This window comes from Pogoniulus pusillus, chromosome 9 (assembly GCF_015220805.1).
Source record: "Pogoniulus pusillus isolate bPogPus1 chromosome 9, bPogPus1.pri, whole genome shotgun sequence".
NCBI classification, from domain to species: domain Eukaryota; kingdom Metazoa; phylum Chordata; class Aves; order Piciformes; family Lybiidae; genus Pogoniulus; species Pogoniulus pusillus.
The window spans coordinates 15186869-15203833 of NC_087272.1; the positions used below are offsets into that span (position 1 = coordinate 15186869).

At 39.7% G+C, this 16965-nt stretch overlaps 1 protein-coding gene across 5 annotated transcripts in view; it reads right to left on the minus strand.

The window, feature by feature from the left end:
• The window catches only part of GATB (glutamyl-tRNA amidotransferase subunit B), a 38171-nt gene that overhangs the window by 11655 nt on the left and 9551 nt on the right, over nt 1-16965 (minus strand). For 4 of the 5 annotated variants that reach the window (XR_010303348.1, XM_064148651.1, XM_064148654.1 and 1 more), the window contains exons 3-9: nt 15204-15317; nt 11776-11974; nt 10709-10831; nt 8379-8492; nt 7320-7404; nt 6909-6953; nt 5063-5252 (exon numbers count right to left, since the gene is read on the minus strand). Coding sequence is in view for 4 of the 5 variants with exons in the window: in XM_064148651.1 (XP_064004721.1) it covers nt 5063-5252; nt 6909-6953; nt 7320-7404; nt 8379-8492; nt 10709-10831; nt 11776-11974; nt 15204-15317 (870 nt within the window). In the remaining variant the exon portion in view is untranslated. The remainder of the gene's footprint in view (nt 1-5062; nt 5253-6908; nt 6954-7319; nt 7405-8378; nt 8493-10708; nt 10832-11775; nt 11975-15203; nt 15318-16965) is intronic. The other variant, XM_064148652.1, reaches the window with a different exon arrangement.

The window sequence follows — 16965 nt, forward strand, 5'->3', positions numbered from 1 at the left end:
TGGCTTTCTTAAGGGTGACCTAGGACCCCTCAAACTATCACACTCACATTTCCAGATTCTGTACTGCTTGAGCTTTAACTTGTTTTCTTTTTGGTAATCTTTGTTCATGCAAAATTCACTCTCACCAGCAACACATGCACCTGTCCCTTGTGCCAGACCTGAAAATGACTGCACACTTCAACAGGCTGGTTTACAGGCAAGCTACATGACTGCTCTCCCTTAATGCTGAGTAACCTGTTTTAATCTTAGAATCATAGAATGGTTGGGGTTCGGAAGTGCCTTCAAAGGTCATCTAGTCCAACCCGCCTGCAGTGAACAGGGACGTCTTCCACTAGATCAGGTTGCCCAAAGCCTTGTCAAACTTAATCTTGAATACTTCCAAAGATGGGGCCTCAACTAACTCCCTGGGCAAGCTGTTACAATGTTCCACCACCCTCCTGGTAAAGAACTTATTCCTAACATCCAATCTAAATCTGCTCTTCTCTAATTTCAAACCATTTCCCCTTGTCTTATGGCTATAGACTTTCATAAACAGTCCCTCTCCAGCCTTCTTGCAGCCCCCCATTCAGGCACTTCCATAGAAGGAAACTCAGAAATCTGGAACTGCAGCAGCACGTTTGTGATTCAGGTGTACTCAGTGTCCACATCACATACCAAATGTGCTGTATCAAATTCACTGGCATGATACCTGATACACCAATATTTCAAAGAGATGCAAATTTCTAATTTAAATTTACTTAATAGTACTGTGATGTCAGAAAAAAAACTTAGTGGTGCTTACAGGCTTTAGGTGCTTGGGTTTCAGATACTTACCAGGTTTAAAGCAATACATTACTTTACAGAATACCACAGGTACAATCTTCAGAGCCATTGGGTCTGTATTGCAAACTATGCTTTTAAAAAAAAGTAGTGTTTCTCAAAGAACTTCAGAAAATTACATCAATGTTCAGAAATCAAATGTCATTTTCTGCTTTCTTATTCCCATTTTCACCATCACAGTTCCCATAATAACCAACTGTGAGGTAACAACTGCTGCAAAAATGTGCAAGACTGTCAGGGGAAAAAAAGAAAGAAAACAAACAAGAAACAAACAAACAAATCCCAACACGCAAAAAATCTACACTATTAGAGCAGATCAGTCAAAGTTCAAGCTTCTTCCTATGGCTTATTACAAAATTACTTAAGCTATAAAAATAAGCATAAATTCACCAGTACAACAACGCCTATGAGGACAGCATGCCACGAACAAAACAGTCCAACTCAATTTCTACAGCATCCTACTTTTGTCTGTTTGAAGGATTCACCCATGCAAACATTCCACTAAAGCAGTAAGTCAGAGCCCAAGAGAATCAGCCACTTTTATCCCAGTAGCAGAGAACAGTAAGTGCACTGGAAGACCTGGAATTCAGATAAGAAAGGAATTGACTGGATTGTTTTTTCTAATGCCATACTGTGACAACTGATCTATTTTTAAGTCAGACCTCTCCACACATCAGCCTGTTTTTTGGGAAACAAAATATTACATTAATATCTGTACCAACACATTTCCTTTTTATTTACTCAATAGGAAATAAGATAAAAGGCAATACTGTACCTGGCAAAGTTGCCAGAGATGCTTCTTGACTGAGGTATGTGCCAGCATACCAACTTATGCAGCAAAGCACAAACTGTGCACAGACTCCTAACTCTAAGGAGTTTGTGTGGCTCAAAGAATTCCACCTTTACAAATAAGAATAGTTCTGCTGTAATGTTCTGGCTTCAGATGGGACAGAGTTAATTTGCTTCCCAGTAGCTGGTCCAGTGCTGTGTTGTGGATTTAGTGAGATAACGTTGATAAGACACTAATGTTTTCATCATTAGGAACACTGATGTTCCTAAGTGGCACTAAGTTAAGGACTTAACAGTTTCCCATGCTCTGCCAGCAAGCAGATGTACAAGGAACTGTGAGGGAGCACAGACAGGACAGCTGACCTGATCTAGGCAGAGATGTTCCTTGCCACATAAAGTCATCCTCAGGATATAAAATGGGGAGTTGATTGGGAGGGGTGGATCATCCCTTGGGCATCAGTCAGTGGGTGGTGAGCAGCTGCATTGTGCATCACTTGTCCTTTTCTTGGGTTTTATTTCACTCTTTTTTAATTATATTCCTTTTCATTACAATTATTATAGTATTTTATTATTATTATATTTTAAAAGTTATTAAACTCCTTTTATTTCAGCCTGTGAGTTTTACCTTTCTTTTTGACTCTCCTCCCCATCCCACTGGGAGGGGTGAAGTATTAAGCCATCTTCATGGCGCTGGCTTACACCATGGCTGCATGGTGTTTGCCACAGCAACGGAGAAAAGCAGAACCTTTCTTTATTTTCACTATTTAGACAAAACTGTCACAAAAGTATCCATTTACACTTAAGATATAAAGATATTAATAGGTTACCACTTTCCTTTCATTCCAGTGCATCTTGTAATTAGGCAGAGCAGGAGTCTAAGGTTCTCATTGCTGACTACACACAGGTAGTTATCATATATGAGATTAAAGCTCATGCAACAAGCTCAGAAGCTCACTTGCAGCATGAAGTCTGGCATTGTTTTGTTGTAACTTTGGTACATAATGTTTTCTCTAACAAGTTGGCGCACAACAGAGATCTGCATTTTAGAGTCATCCCTCTACCACTGCCATTTATTTAATGAGTACTCCTGGGTGCTCTAACTTGAAAGAATGCTCATTAGATCTGTGCATCTGGCCCTATCAGCAATCTTCTGCAACGTCTGATGCAAGCTTAACACAGCAACGGACAAACCATTTTCAGATGAATTAAGGTTAACTAGTCTCCCAGTGAACAGGCAAGCAACTTTTATGGACAGTACACATGCTGACATTCTAATGCACAATAAAAGACGACCCACAATGAAGAACGCGTTCACTTCATGCATTCAAATGGATGCATTATCCTCTTACAAGCTGAATCTCAAATTTCAGCTTGGAGCTCATTAATTGTATTCTATGTTGCAAAAAGGAGACAAATTACAAAGAGAAAAGCAAAGGCAATAGAACAGGTGGAAAGAAAGGGTAGTTGGTAAGGTGAATATACAAGGCTAGTTGACAGAGATGACAGAAACCACACAGCAGAAGCTGTCAATACCGGCAAAACTATAGCGTGCAAGAAGTGGGCTCGTGTCAGCTGAAAGGAGTGGGTGTGCTGGGACTGGCTGTGATGGAGTCCATAGGGTGCTGTGTTTTGGTTTCATGACTAAAGTAGTGCTGACAACACACCGGTGTTTTGGCTGCTGCTAAGTAGTACTCTATTTTTCCAGCTCTGCTCCCCACAACAAGTAGGCTGATGGTAAGCATGAAGCTGAGTGTGGACACAACCTGGACAGCTAATTCAAATTGACCAAGGGGATATTCCATGACATATAACATCCTGCTCAACAGGGAATACTGATGGAAGGGGATTTGGGGGGGGGGAGGCAGTCATTGTCATTGGTCAGACACTGACAGTAGACATCAGTCTACTCACATGCGATGGCAAGTGACTGCATTTGCATCACTTTTGTTTTTTTCCCTTTCTCTTTCTTTCACTTATTTAAGTGTCTTTATCTCAAATTACAAACCTTCTTGGTTTTGCTCTTCCTGTTCTTATCCCTGTCCCACTGACAGGGAAAATGAGGAAGCAAAGTGCTTAGCAGCAGGTCAACTTCAACCCACGACAGAGTGGGAGAAGAAAAGTAAGTTGAAAAAAAAAAGAGTTCTGGCAGTTAAATTATGTGTGCTGTCCTCCCTCCATTTCTAGTCAAGGGAAAGGAACTCATCCAGAGGACAATTTGAGATTTCTACAGCTCCTTCTCAATCTTGCTCTAAAGAAGATCTTTTCCACTAACCACAGAAGTAATTAAAGCAGAGAACTGTCCTAGCTTTGCTGGCTATGTGAAATGCCTTGTCTTGGGTGGGTATACTAACATCCATACAGTCAACACTGGCAAGTAGAAATGACACAATTTGTATTAAGAAGCTCAAAGTCCTTTAGAATAATTTTGGAAGGTAGGAGATTTTGCTGTCACTTCCTTATTTATATCCATATCTGACACATCCTTTTCTTCCCTCTTCTTTTAGTCTTGGGAAGGCTGAGAAGGGATCTTATTAAGGTCTATAAATATCTGAGGAGTGGGTGTCAAGTTGGAGGTGCCAGTCTCTTTTTGGCAGTGTCCAGAAATAGGACATGGAAGAATGGGTATAAGCTGGAACACAGAAGTTCCACCTCAACATTAGGAGACGCTTCTTTACGGTGAGGGTGACAGAGCACTGGTATAGGCTGTCCAGAGAAGCTCAGTCTCCTTCTCTTGAGACTTTCAGAACCCTTCTGGATGTGTTCCTGTGTGGCCTGCCCTAGGTGATCCTGCTTTGGCAGGGTGCTTGGACTCGATGTCTGGAGGTCCCTTCCAACCACTGACATTCTACGAGTCTGTGATTCCTCAGAAATCTTCATCCCCTATTCTGAACCTTTTCTTGGTAAACTGCATTGATAGTGTTGACACTGTACAGCCATTTAGTGTACTTACCTAGCTACAAGGCTGTGGGGTTTTTTCCACAATAATGTGGAAGCCAGATCAACAGGCATGTGAAGCTGAAAGATTTGAACTGTAGGTTTTCCTTCTGCAGTCAGGAAAACACATCTACTAATTTGTTAAATATTGACAATGTGCCCAGCCTCATACCAGACCAAAAGACAAGAAAAGCAGGCACTTGCAGACAAGGGTTTGTCAGCAAGAAGCTGTACATTTGTCACAGTCAGTCATGAATGCATCCATGTGTAGACAGACAAGATCAATATTAAATAATAGTTACTTGACTGTGCTTTGCATGAGAAACACCTCAAGGCATACTCTCTATGGTTTCCATTATTCCATGTATATGGTTCTAAGACATACATTGGGTATGCATTGGTTACACCTCCAAATTAAAAAACATCCATGAGAATTGACAGCTGGTTAATAGCATATGTATAAATCTTTTCACAAACCATGTGACTTTGAAGTTTTTAGGCTTCTTATCAATAGACCTACCAATAAAGTGAAGCTGTGTTCTGGAAGAATCCCATACTGTTCAACAAGCTTTGCTCTCTTCACACTGGGGAGATCAGGAAGTCTTTCATGAATTGAATCGATATTTACCACTTGCTGATGGTTCATATTAGCTGGCAAAGATTTAGCATCATACAGAATCAATGGAGGAAGGTTTGGCTCTGGCATGAACCTAGTAAAAATAAAAGAAATTGTCCTTTATAGTAACTTTTAGTCAGAAGCTAAACGACAAAGAATGGAATTTATATCACAAGTTTATACTTAACTGGATGTTGCATTTACTATTCAACAAAATACTAAAATTTGTGACTTGGTATGTTAGTGTTAAGCAGTAAGAGATCAGCTGAACTGCTACAAAGCTTGTTTTCTTTCTTTGAGCATTTGTCAAACAGCTGATGACAGGAAAAGGGTAATGAACATATCTGCAGTCAAAATAATAACACCTCCCAATATAAACAATAAGAATGGATAGGGAAACAAATCCACTCCTTTTGGCATCAAGCATGAATTGTAGATCTGGACAAAACCAGGAGCGGACTGTCAGGGAAAAACCCAGATTGACAGCCAACTGCCAGGAGTGATCTGGGCATGTTATAACCTTTCCAGACTAACTTCAAAAATCTTGATGAAATCTCATGCTGTGCTAAAAGCAAAGTTACTTTGCTCAGCATGGGGCCACCACAGAACAAAACGCTCCCTTAAAGAGAAGGCCAATTCAAACCACTGGAATAGCTGTGATTGAAGCAGAAACCTCACTCTTACATGATCAAATGAGGGGTTCAAAAAGATCAGAAAAAAGGACATTTGGCAGCCTCTACATTTACTATAATGATTTCTATTTTGTATCTGCCTAAACATAGGTATTCAATATATTATGTGCAGCAGTGAATTACAAAGAAATCTGAAAAACACAGTTTAATACTGATCCTCATCTTAGTACTAGCAATAATCTCTCAGATCTTTGTTTGAACTACCTTAGACTCACTGGTCTTGCCTAGGTTTTCATGCATTTTCTTTTGCATTTCTTTGAGTTGTCTTGTTAGATAAGTCTCATGCCAGCCCCTATCATAATAAGGAATTCACAAAATCACCACTGCCTTTTCTGCTGCACTACTAAAAAACTCGTCATTTTAAAAGCAGACTTGAAGTTTGTGGGATCTTTTTGAAATCCTTGCTCTGCTCTAGTAACATCCATCATGGAATGTATGGAAATCTAACAGGAACACAGATAGGGCAAAGCTAAGAGGCTTTGGAAGTTCTCCTGCCACAGTACAATTCTCCAGCTGGGAAGTAAAATCTAGGAGTAACAGGAAGGCTGAGGAAGACTGTAGCTAGGATGCAAAGCTAAAGCTCTACTAGGAAGATCATTGCTAAGAGTGCCCTAAACATAGGACATGGCAGACATGTACAGAGTAGGAAAGGGGTGCCCAGAGCAATCAGAAATCACTGAATTGCATCCCTCTTCTTCATCCCATCTGACTTGACTGCATCATATGCTAGGGTAATAAGCAGCTGTGCTGCTGCTCTGCGGTACCCCAGTACTTCCCAGCAGCACTGCTTCCCAACAGGAGGCCCTTGGCTCCTTGACCTCTGGCTAAATCCTTCTTGGGGGACTGTTTATGGTTCAGTGGCTGTCAGCTAACTGGTGGAAGGCAAGACGAACTTAGCAAGGTAATGTCTTCATTAGGTATAAAAAGATCTTAACATGGAAACCCATGTGTACTGACTCCTCTCAACAGTAGTTTGTATTACACTGACTACACTTAAGAAATGAAATAATTTCTCAGTTCTTGAAATGTCAGCTTTATTTTGAAAACAAGTTAAGTACCGATAATCCTGTTTTCCTTCTTTGTCCCTCATTGATATGGTGCACCTAAAATAACAAAGAAACAAGTAAGATGAGGACAGTGGTACAACACAAAACTAGTTCTATGGCAAAAACACAACACACAAACTTTGCGTCATAACGATGAGGAGAACTTCAGGCTGCTACAAAGAGTGCATGTATGTAAGAGGGTAGTCATTTTCACACAGACACTGCTTGACATAGCACACAATCTGTTGTGGAAAATTTCAGCTTTAAGAAGAAATTACTACATGTGATGAGACTATACCTGTGAACATTAGCTTTAGAAGACAGAAGTTGAGTGATTCCACATGAACTCTTGATCACATCACCAGGCATCCCTGGCACTCTAAGGCCTAGGATTCCTAATGTTCCTCCAAAATAAAAACTCACCCAAGTTTTGAATCAAAGGCTCTTGTTTCATTCAGAATTGTTCCTCCATTTTCAAGTTCTTGAATTTGTCTCTGTATTTCATAGTCTGACAGAAGTAAAAGGAAAACAAGTAAGTTTTTTATACTGCACTATTAGCTTTTGTGCATACAACTATCTCATTTTTCACTGCTATGCAATAGTGAAAGTGTTTGTTGATTTAACCTTAACAAAATATACAGCAGTAATTATCAGTCACTGTCTCACTCTCCAGCACTGTTTCCTATGTTTTCCTCATGTTCTTTCATACCCTTTAAACACAAACATTTTGTCCCAGGCACTGCAGCGAAGCCATACATTCCTAGTGACTTTCCTATCACACAGTTGAATTTTCTTTTGGAGATGCAATAATAATCCTTTTTTATTCATACCTGAGCTGCACCTGAACTTCATACACACCACTACTGTACTCAGTGGAAAGTAATCATTTACATCAGATAACACAGCTACTGCTAACTATTTCAGCATTAAATATGCTAGGCATTAAATCACCTACATTGTTGTTCTTTGAGGCAGAGGGTTACCTCTGCAAGAAAACTGCAGACTAACACAGCTGCTATCCCCACAGTACCCCATACTAAGATTTATTCTGTCAGGGAGCAGCAGGAGTTGGATTGCACCACTTGGGAGACAGGCAGTGCCACCACTGTCCAGTGCAGCTTCAGTGGTCTAAACAACATGGGCAGAGGCATGCACTGTTAACAGGGTCCACCGATGGTCAACGAGAGGAGATGAGTTTGGGTACAGAGTCCATGCAGAGAGTTCAGTCAGGTGCAGCAGGAGGTAACTCCAGAGAAAGGACTCAGTACAAGGCTACAAACGAGGACTTTGGGCAAGTCTGAATGCCCCAGACTGAGCTTATATGGGGCTTGTGGACCCATGGGTAAGATGCAGAGATGGGACACCCAGATAAAGTTGGTAGGGTCATTAAGGCCTGTTACTGCACACAGGAGATTGACATATTTTATGTCAGACCACATGAAATATCTGCAACATTCCTATAATGAAGCAACCATCACTTACCTACTGCTTTTGCCAGGAATCGTAAGCTATTGATATTCTTCACTTCAGTCCTCACTCCATAGGGCTCTCCAGGGCGATGCACAGAAACATTGGCATCCACTCTCAGCTGACCCTCTGTAAAAAGAAACTTCATCAACAGACTAGTCTGCCCTGTAATCTAAAAATCTTGTCATGCATGAATAAACTCCATGTTATGTGCAGCGCATAAACAGCAGACTTAAACATATTCAGAAAGGAGTAGCAACCACCTCATCATGGCTTTCTCTTTGTGATTTCGTCTCAAGACCCTGCCTCCAATCATTCAAAATTACTTGAGAATACTACTCAAAAAAAAAAATACTGCTCATAATTCCTCTCGGAGAAAACTGTATGGTGCAGTGCACCACAGATCCTCTAAGCCATATAGTGAAAAAAGCTTCTGATTCACAGCTCTTAAATAAAGGGCAGAATTAGACAAGCAATTTAAAATGGTGGATTGTGAGCTTCCATTCCTCTGAAAACAGCCTAAAAATACCTTTTGAAATTACAATTTGATGGATGTATACTAGTCTCGCATAGAACACAAGAACTTACAGTTATGTTGAACAGATTTACTACGGTGTTCTTGGAAATTTACAGCTCAAGGACAAAATATGAGAAGTGGATTTTTGTGTAATTTTCTTCATCTCCTTCAAGAAATTGCAATCTCCCCCTCAACCCAAATTTCCCTGTCTGTCAAAACGTGCAACCGAATATAAAGTTTTATAAATAAATATCCAGCAATTTTTGTCCAAAACAAATTATCCTTAGAGATCCTGAATGATTCAACCACAAGCAACTTGTATCTTTCTAAGTTTTCCCCCTCTTAGGACATCCCTTCTGAGAAGAAAAGGCTTGCCAGTTATTCAACAGGTAGCAATAAACAATCAGGAAAGATTATACTGAATGGAAACGTATTTTTTCTCCTATTGCACAGTGACTGTCTGTAGCCCTTCTCTTTGTTCTTTTTTTTTGTTCAGTTGGTTTGGGCTTGGATTTTGTTTTTAAATTTCAGATAGTGACAACAAGAAAGAAACACTGTTTAGATACAGTAGCCTTATTAAAGGGAGCATAAAATAGCTCACAGTTAAACCTGTGGAGGTGGTCTACGGCTTCACAATCCATTCCAGTCAATGGATGTCAACTGACTACAGAGGCCTGTACACTTTGTAAAAGTAGGCTGGATGACAGTGCACTGATTCCCTCTGTCTTCACAGAGTCTTGCCAGACATGCAAATTGAGGACAAAGGTGCTGGAATGATCCAACATCTCTTTCTAGAGAAGGGTTTTGCATGTTCCCCCTTTTGGGGTGAAATGAGTACTTCCTCCAGAAGAAGAATAGTTTTGTGCTGCCCTTGCTTCATTTTGAGCCATAACCTGCTTCTACGTGGATGTATGTGTCAATGTGACAGGACAATGAAATTAATCAGGCATAAGTGAAAAAAGAGACAGACACAAAATATTCTTTAAAAAAAAAAGCTTTTTTTGCATTATGCCCACTTCACAACCAGCTTCTTCTCTTTCCACGCTGCAATGAAATCATCTTTACATGCATTTGTTGTTAATGAAATAACACCTGGTAAAACTGGGCACTTGTCCTTACTGAATACTCAAGTAGAATAAAGGTAAATATGAGAATGTAAAGCCCTTATTTGAAATAAATTATAGTGAGGTACAACCATAGCAGGAAGCATGTGAAACACCACCTTGGAAAAAACACTGGAGGAGAAGGAGAGACACAGTGAGTGTGTGAAATTATCAAATGGGGTAAAAGTTGAGCCTCGCTAATTCTTCACTTAGCCCCAGCACCCATGCCTGCTAGACAGCGTCATGCAATTCACCCGTAACACCAGCACAGGTTTACTGCCTATACCAATTTTATGACTAGCTGATACACAAGTTACAAGATAATCCATGCTCCCACTAATTTCTCCTGCAACTTCCATATTCAATAACTAATCCTTACTACAGATCTCTGTGCTACAGTGCTGTGGCAAGAAAGACAGACAGGGAGAAACACCACAAGAACCCTTGGGATGTTTCTTCTTGACTAGGTTTATCCTGTAAAATGATTGTGTGAGGCAATATAAAATCTAGCACTGCTAAGCTCTGCAGATGAAGGCAGGTCCATTAGGACACCTAAAGCATGGTGGACATTAGGACAGGCTCTGAGGACTGTAAAAACAACAGTTAGAAAAGGCAATGTGTATGTAATAAGCAGCCACAGAGCAAAACGATCAGAAGCTGCAGAACTCCTGCAAATGCAGAGAATTATTGATGACAAGAGAACATGCCCTTCCCCCCTTCTGTACCTGCCATGACTGCCTGGCTGCTCCCAAGTGTTTGAAGGATGAGCTGAAGCTCTCTGACTGCAGCAGCTGCTTCTTCCCCACAGCACATATCAGGCTCCATGACAACCTCCATAAGGCCGACTCCTATCAGGGGAAGAGACAGGAGATTTTCAACAATAGCTTTTGATCTTGGAATATTAGAATGCAACTGGCTAAACACATAAAAGCACTTGGGATATTTTTTAAACTAAAATAAAATTAAATAAATAACCTCCTATGTATTATTTAGTAACTGGCACTATGGGCCTAGCTACAGATTGCTATAGAAACTTTTCCTCCTGTTTTTTTTTTAAAGGAACAGACAAATCACAGACTTTTACCCTCTGGAGGACACGCTCCTCTTCCTTTCTCTAAGAGAACTCCCATTTAAAGCAAATCCATTTCCAGATTCAAATGTATTTATTAAAAACTAATTTTGGAACAGAGAGAACTGTAAACAGATGACAATAGTCTAATTTTCAGCTTCAGGGTCCAGCATTCATAGAGTATGAGCAGGCATAGCCCGTAACTTCAATGGACACTGAAACTTTGTATCCTAGCTAAACTACGCCGTTCAGGCTGCTGCCCATGTTATATACTAATTTGCTTCATTCCATTTACAATTTCAAAATATAAAGTGAAAATCTATTTGTTTTTCAAAGCTAATAATTGTTAGACTCCTGTACTGACAAATTCCAGCATCTGCTTCTCCTATACACAAAAACTTGATTCAGCAGGTCTATGATTTTTTTTAACAACAATGCACACAGTGGCAAGAGCTTAAACAGCTGAACAGCTGTGACTGAGACAGAGTTTTGTGCAAACAGAAGCCATCGGATTTCTTACTTGCTGTTGCTAATTGCAATCAACCAAAAGCAATGGGAGTGGCTCACTGGCCATTCAAACAAACAAAGAAACAAGTATTCCCCTGCTCCAAGTGTATCAGTCACCTTAATTTTTATTTTCAAGGACAGACTCATCAGGCTGTCTTTTGGCTGTTCTCTGTCACCTTTAAAGATGCAGAAAGTAGAAAAATAATCCATGCTTACCAGCCCTATTCAAGTCAACGAGTGTCTGGCTCCTTGTGTCATCATGGAGACTCTTTCCACTGTCTTGCTCCAGTTGGATTTGTTTAATCCTCACGGTTTTGGACACCATCTGGCTCATTTTGTTGTCTACACAGACACTGTATGACAGACTTCCATTCACCGCAATAGGGACTCTTTGCTGAGTGATTTGATAGCCAGCCTGTCAACAAAATTAGCTTTGTACTCAAAACATTAACTTTTCAGGAAGCAGGAGCATGGCCAAGTGCAAATATTACAGACTAAGAACAAAACTGAAAATGCAACATCTTCCATAGTGACCTACAGAAAAGGACAAAACACAGGGACATATGAATTCAAATGTTATTTTCCTTAGCTTGAAAGGAACCAACTAGAAGATTGGTCTAGAACTGCTGTAACTGTGAGAAGCTGGAGGTTTGAAAAAAATAAGAATACTTTGCAATACAGAAAAGTATAAGATAGTATACTAATGCAAAAAAAAACACTTGCCAAGGATGACTGATACTGATTGGGGGCAAGAGATTGAGTAGAAAAAGTTCTTCCACATCTATGGTTTTATGATCATGTTAAATCTCGTTTGAAGCCAGTTACTGTACCTCCATATCACAGAATGGTCTGGGTTAGAAGAGACCTCCAAAGGTCATCTAGTCCAACCCTTTTCAGCAGTAAGCAAGGACATCCTCAACTAGATCAGACTGCCCAAAGTCCTGTTGAGCCTCACCTAGAGTATCTCCAGGGATGGGGCCCCAACAACCTCCCTGGGCAATCTGTTCCAGTGTTTCACTATCCTCATGGTGAAGAACTTGATCCTAGCATCCAATCTAAATCTACTCTTCTCTAGTTTGAAGCCATTGCCCCATGACCATCCCCAAGCTGGAACTATCACTCATACTTCCATCAGATTGAATACATCCTGTATCCCTGTTGAGAACAACTTAGAGGGGAGTAGAGGGAGAGGGAAGGCAGGGGTGAAAAAAAGAAAGTAGAAAGCTCAATTTCATTAATGTAGCAATTATAAACACTATAAACCCGCATAAGGCACACAGCTGAAAAATGTCACCTCATGCCTGAGACTACTCAAGGGGTGGCCTGAGTGGGGATGGCCAGAAAAGTGGCTGCCAATGACAAGGTATTGGAATAATTGCAGTGATGTAAAAATATAGAAGAGAAACAGCTACTCTGTTGAGGAAGGGTCCTCATCTCTTCCTCCTTCCTAGCCTGCTCCAGCCCCCAGTGGTGAGAACAAAAAAAGTCCTGCCAGGAATTTGCACATTTTGCATGGAGAATGAGCTTACCCTAAAATGCAGAGATGAAGACAGTGCATTGCAATAGAGAACAATGGTCCAGCCCTGTGGACAGCTCAATTTATATATGCAATAAAGTGCAAGACCTTCTAGCCACAATCATTGTAAAAAAATAACTGACTCCATTAGCCTATGCTAAAACTTCTCATTAAAATCATTTTTTTAAAGTCTGGAATAGTTAGAATAAATAACAAGAATCTTATTTCCCATCCAAAGCAAGAGCAACAATAATCCCATTGTCAAATGGCTCTAAGAGCGGGATTTATTTTATCTGTTCTATACACCTCATTAGCCTAAACTGCACATCTTACTCTGCACCTTATTACAAGGCTCCTGATGAGACTGTTCCACTATGAAATGCAGGTCAGGTAGTTTATTGTTGGTGCTTCAAGTTTGGGAGTCAGCCAACAGAAAGCTAGAATTACACGTTTCAAGATAAAATGTATCAGCATCTCCTTGACCAAATTTCTGTGCTTATCTGACCAGAGGATTCTGTAACTCCTGCCTGCAGACAAGGCCCACTTGGTGCTGCACGAACCATCTTCCACCTCACTCTTCTAAACATATGGATGTGGCTTCTTTCCCATGACAACATTCTTCCTTGAAGCTTCTATGCAATGGACTAATAGCAGAAGAACCTGAGAGACTGTTTTCCGTTTAACAGCGGAAAGCATCAAAGAAGCTTGCAAATAAGTCTGTGATGGTTTTGTTGTTCCTTTATGAGGTGTAAAGGAATTTTTAAAGTCATGTTTATTTCCTGCTATTTTTTTTTCCTCCTGGAAATAGGCTTTAAAATAGTTTTACAAGTTAAAAATAAAGTATTAGCAATTCAAGTTTGCATTTCACATTGCCAGTAGCTCCCTACAGAGTCCCCAGCAAGAGGGCCTCTTCATGGCTCGCAAATATTAGTGAAGTTGTCTGCAGAAACCAAATCAGTAATTGCATCAGCTTCACAAAAGAGCCACAAGTCCCCAGCCAAGAAGAAAACAGAAGAGAAATCTCTTCTGAGATCCAGGTCTCCACTGCATGAGTAAAACATAATACTTTTTCCAAGATGGAAAGGAATATAGTTTAAGATGTTTTGTGTAACTTTGAAGTATTTCTAATGCTTGGACAAAAAAGTAGAAGAGACAGTAGTCTGTAATAATACAACACATGTACACATTAATTTGGGACCTGAGAAATATCACCACTCTGCTTCTCTGGATGTCTGGGACACCTCACCTAAAAAGAGGATAAACTAACATACCAGTTCTCTCTCATGTAAAAGAGAAACAGTTGGGGGTTTGGCTTTTTTTTGTCTTTTAATGCAGTTAACAGATCATCACCTCAAAATCAGATAAAGGAAAACTAGCACCCTCCCTGTGACAGGTTAGTGTTAAGCAGAACATCCAGTACAAGTATGCTGGCAGGAAGGAAGGGGGGAAAAAAAAAGTGGTTCAAAATTAGGAAGATTTAATTTCATTAAAATACAAAATAAGGCTCAAATACCACTGCATCCTGTTCATTGACAGAAGCCAAGTTCTTAAATGATTAAAACACCCATACTGAGTGAAGCAAAATGTATTTGACTTCCAGTGACAACTTCTACCAAATCTGAAAGCTATCAACAAACTGTACTGTCAAGACTCAGTTCTCATTTTTTTTACTGACTGAGAAAATTTAAAGAGAAATTAAATATTTCTAGGTCCCCAAGCATACACAAAAATGATACTATTATGTTTATGCCACTGGAACCTGTGCTTGTTATACATTCACTTTAATGAAGGACTATTATCAGACTGCCTTTACCCTAACAGACAATTAGCACTAAACACCAGGAATGGAGAACTCAAGGGGCAAAGCAGCTCCAGCTCCCAATTCAATTACATTAAGCTACTGGAATCATGCAGCTAAGCAAGGAGTCAGCAATCAGAGCAATCATATTCAATCAGTGAGCACCAGGCTACAGCTGTCTATTCATCAGGCCACAGCGCACCATCCTGCTGCAGCGTGCAGAACACTGATTGAAAACAGAAAAAGCATCTCTTCGCTCATCCCCTATTGCCATCCGGCACTTGTCCTCTCCCACTGTTGTAAAAGGACCAGTTATACTTCCATACTTACAGGCAGATCTGCATAGAAATAATGTTTTCTGTCAAACAAGGACTTCTTGTTTACTCTGCAGTTGAGTGCCAGGCCTGTCATCACTGCTGCTTCTACACATCTCCTGTTGAGAACCTAAGGAAACATGACACATGGTTTTGTTCAGATACTTACTATCTAACAAATGTGTCTCCCACACATTGCCATATACGGAGCATATATTCAATCTCTCTTGCCTTCACCCACCATTAGATCTCTTGCCTTGTGTGGGTAGTTCTTAGTCATTATTAAAGCAGTGGTAGCTACAAATTTTCAAAGCTTTAAAAGTAGGCATGCACTATTCCACCTTGTTACTTTTGCAAACATTTCACTACTGCTGAATCTCGGAGGGCGCAAGAGGCAAATCATAGTAAATAATAACTGATTTGTAACCAGCTGTAAACCTGGACTCAGAACTGAAAACACAGGGGATATGCACTGGGGGCTACAGGACCATCTCAGTAAAACAGAACCACAGTGAATTAATAAATGTTTACACATAGACTTCAATAGTTTGCTTAAACAGGATGAAATTAAGCACACTTACATGCTTTGCTAAAACAGAACCAAAGAGACACTGACTGATCTCACAACTACAAATACACATGCATTTCCAGTGCCCAGGTAACCCATGGGATTAAGGCTCTTGCATATCACCATGTGATCTGAAGACCCAGCAAGGTTTTCATGAAGAAATAAAGGAGTTAAACGTGGTTTCTCATCACAGACTCATCACTCTCAGTGTTACACTTTTCTACTCAGTAGGGTCATGATCCAGAGCAGAAAGAAAATTCCACTCGAAGAAGTACTAACAAGCAATGTTTCAGTAATGTTTTTTTCTTTTTCTTTTCAAATGTGCTCTCATTAATTTAACAGTTGGTTTAAATAACATCAACTGGATTAAAAAGAAAGGAAGACTGAATTTGTGTTAGTGCAACTCTGACATGCTCACACTTACAATGCTTTGAAATAGGAACAGAATTTTATCCATGTTACTCTGCACTGTGCAACTCCCAAGAAGTCAATTTCCAGCAGGACCACTGAGGGGGCACATCATGTAAAAGAATCTACATGACTTCATCTGCATTGACCAGAGCATGAAAGGCTGAAATAATGCTTTCTTCAATGTTGCTGCCAGTATTTACTTTTTATATTCTACAGCCTGATTTCTGAAAACATATTAAGCAGCTATGCATTTCACATCATCCAATGCCTTCAGCAAGGAAAAGGATTCTCTTTGCCTTACTCATCTAATATTAAAAAAAAATCAAAACAATAGGAAAAAGTATAAGGAACTCTTTATGTAACAGAAACTCAAAAATTGCTTATACAGACAAGAAATTAAATATTTAAGACATTTAATGAGGGAACTTTCAGATCTTTAGTAGAGCTATATATGGCTAACTAGAACACATCATCTGTTCAGGCATATTTTATTTATTAAAAAATTTAAAAGACATATAAAGCAAATTTTAAACAAGAAAGAAGGAAAACCAATTTCCCTTTGAAATGCTGATCTGCAGCAAAATGAACATAATTAGTCCTGACAGTAATCTAAAACAAATTTGGAGCTACGAAATATTAACTTATTTTAGTACCATAGCTGCAGTTCATTATATAGTAGATGCTCCTGTTTTCAGCAACTAAATGCTTCCAGACAGTAGAGATACATTTTTTAATACTTAAGGAAGCTTGTAGCAGTACTAGTCAAATTGCTCAATGTTTAAAATATCATTATACTTCT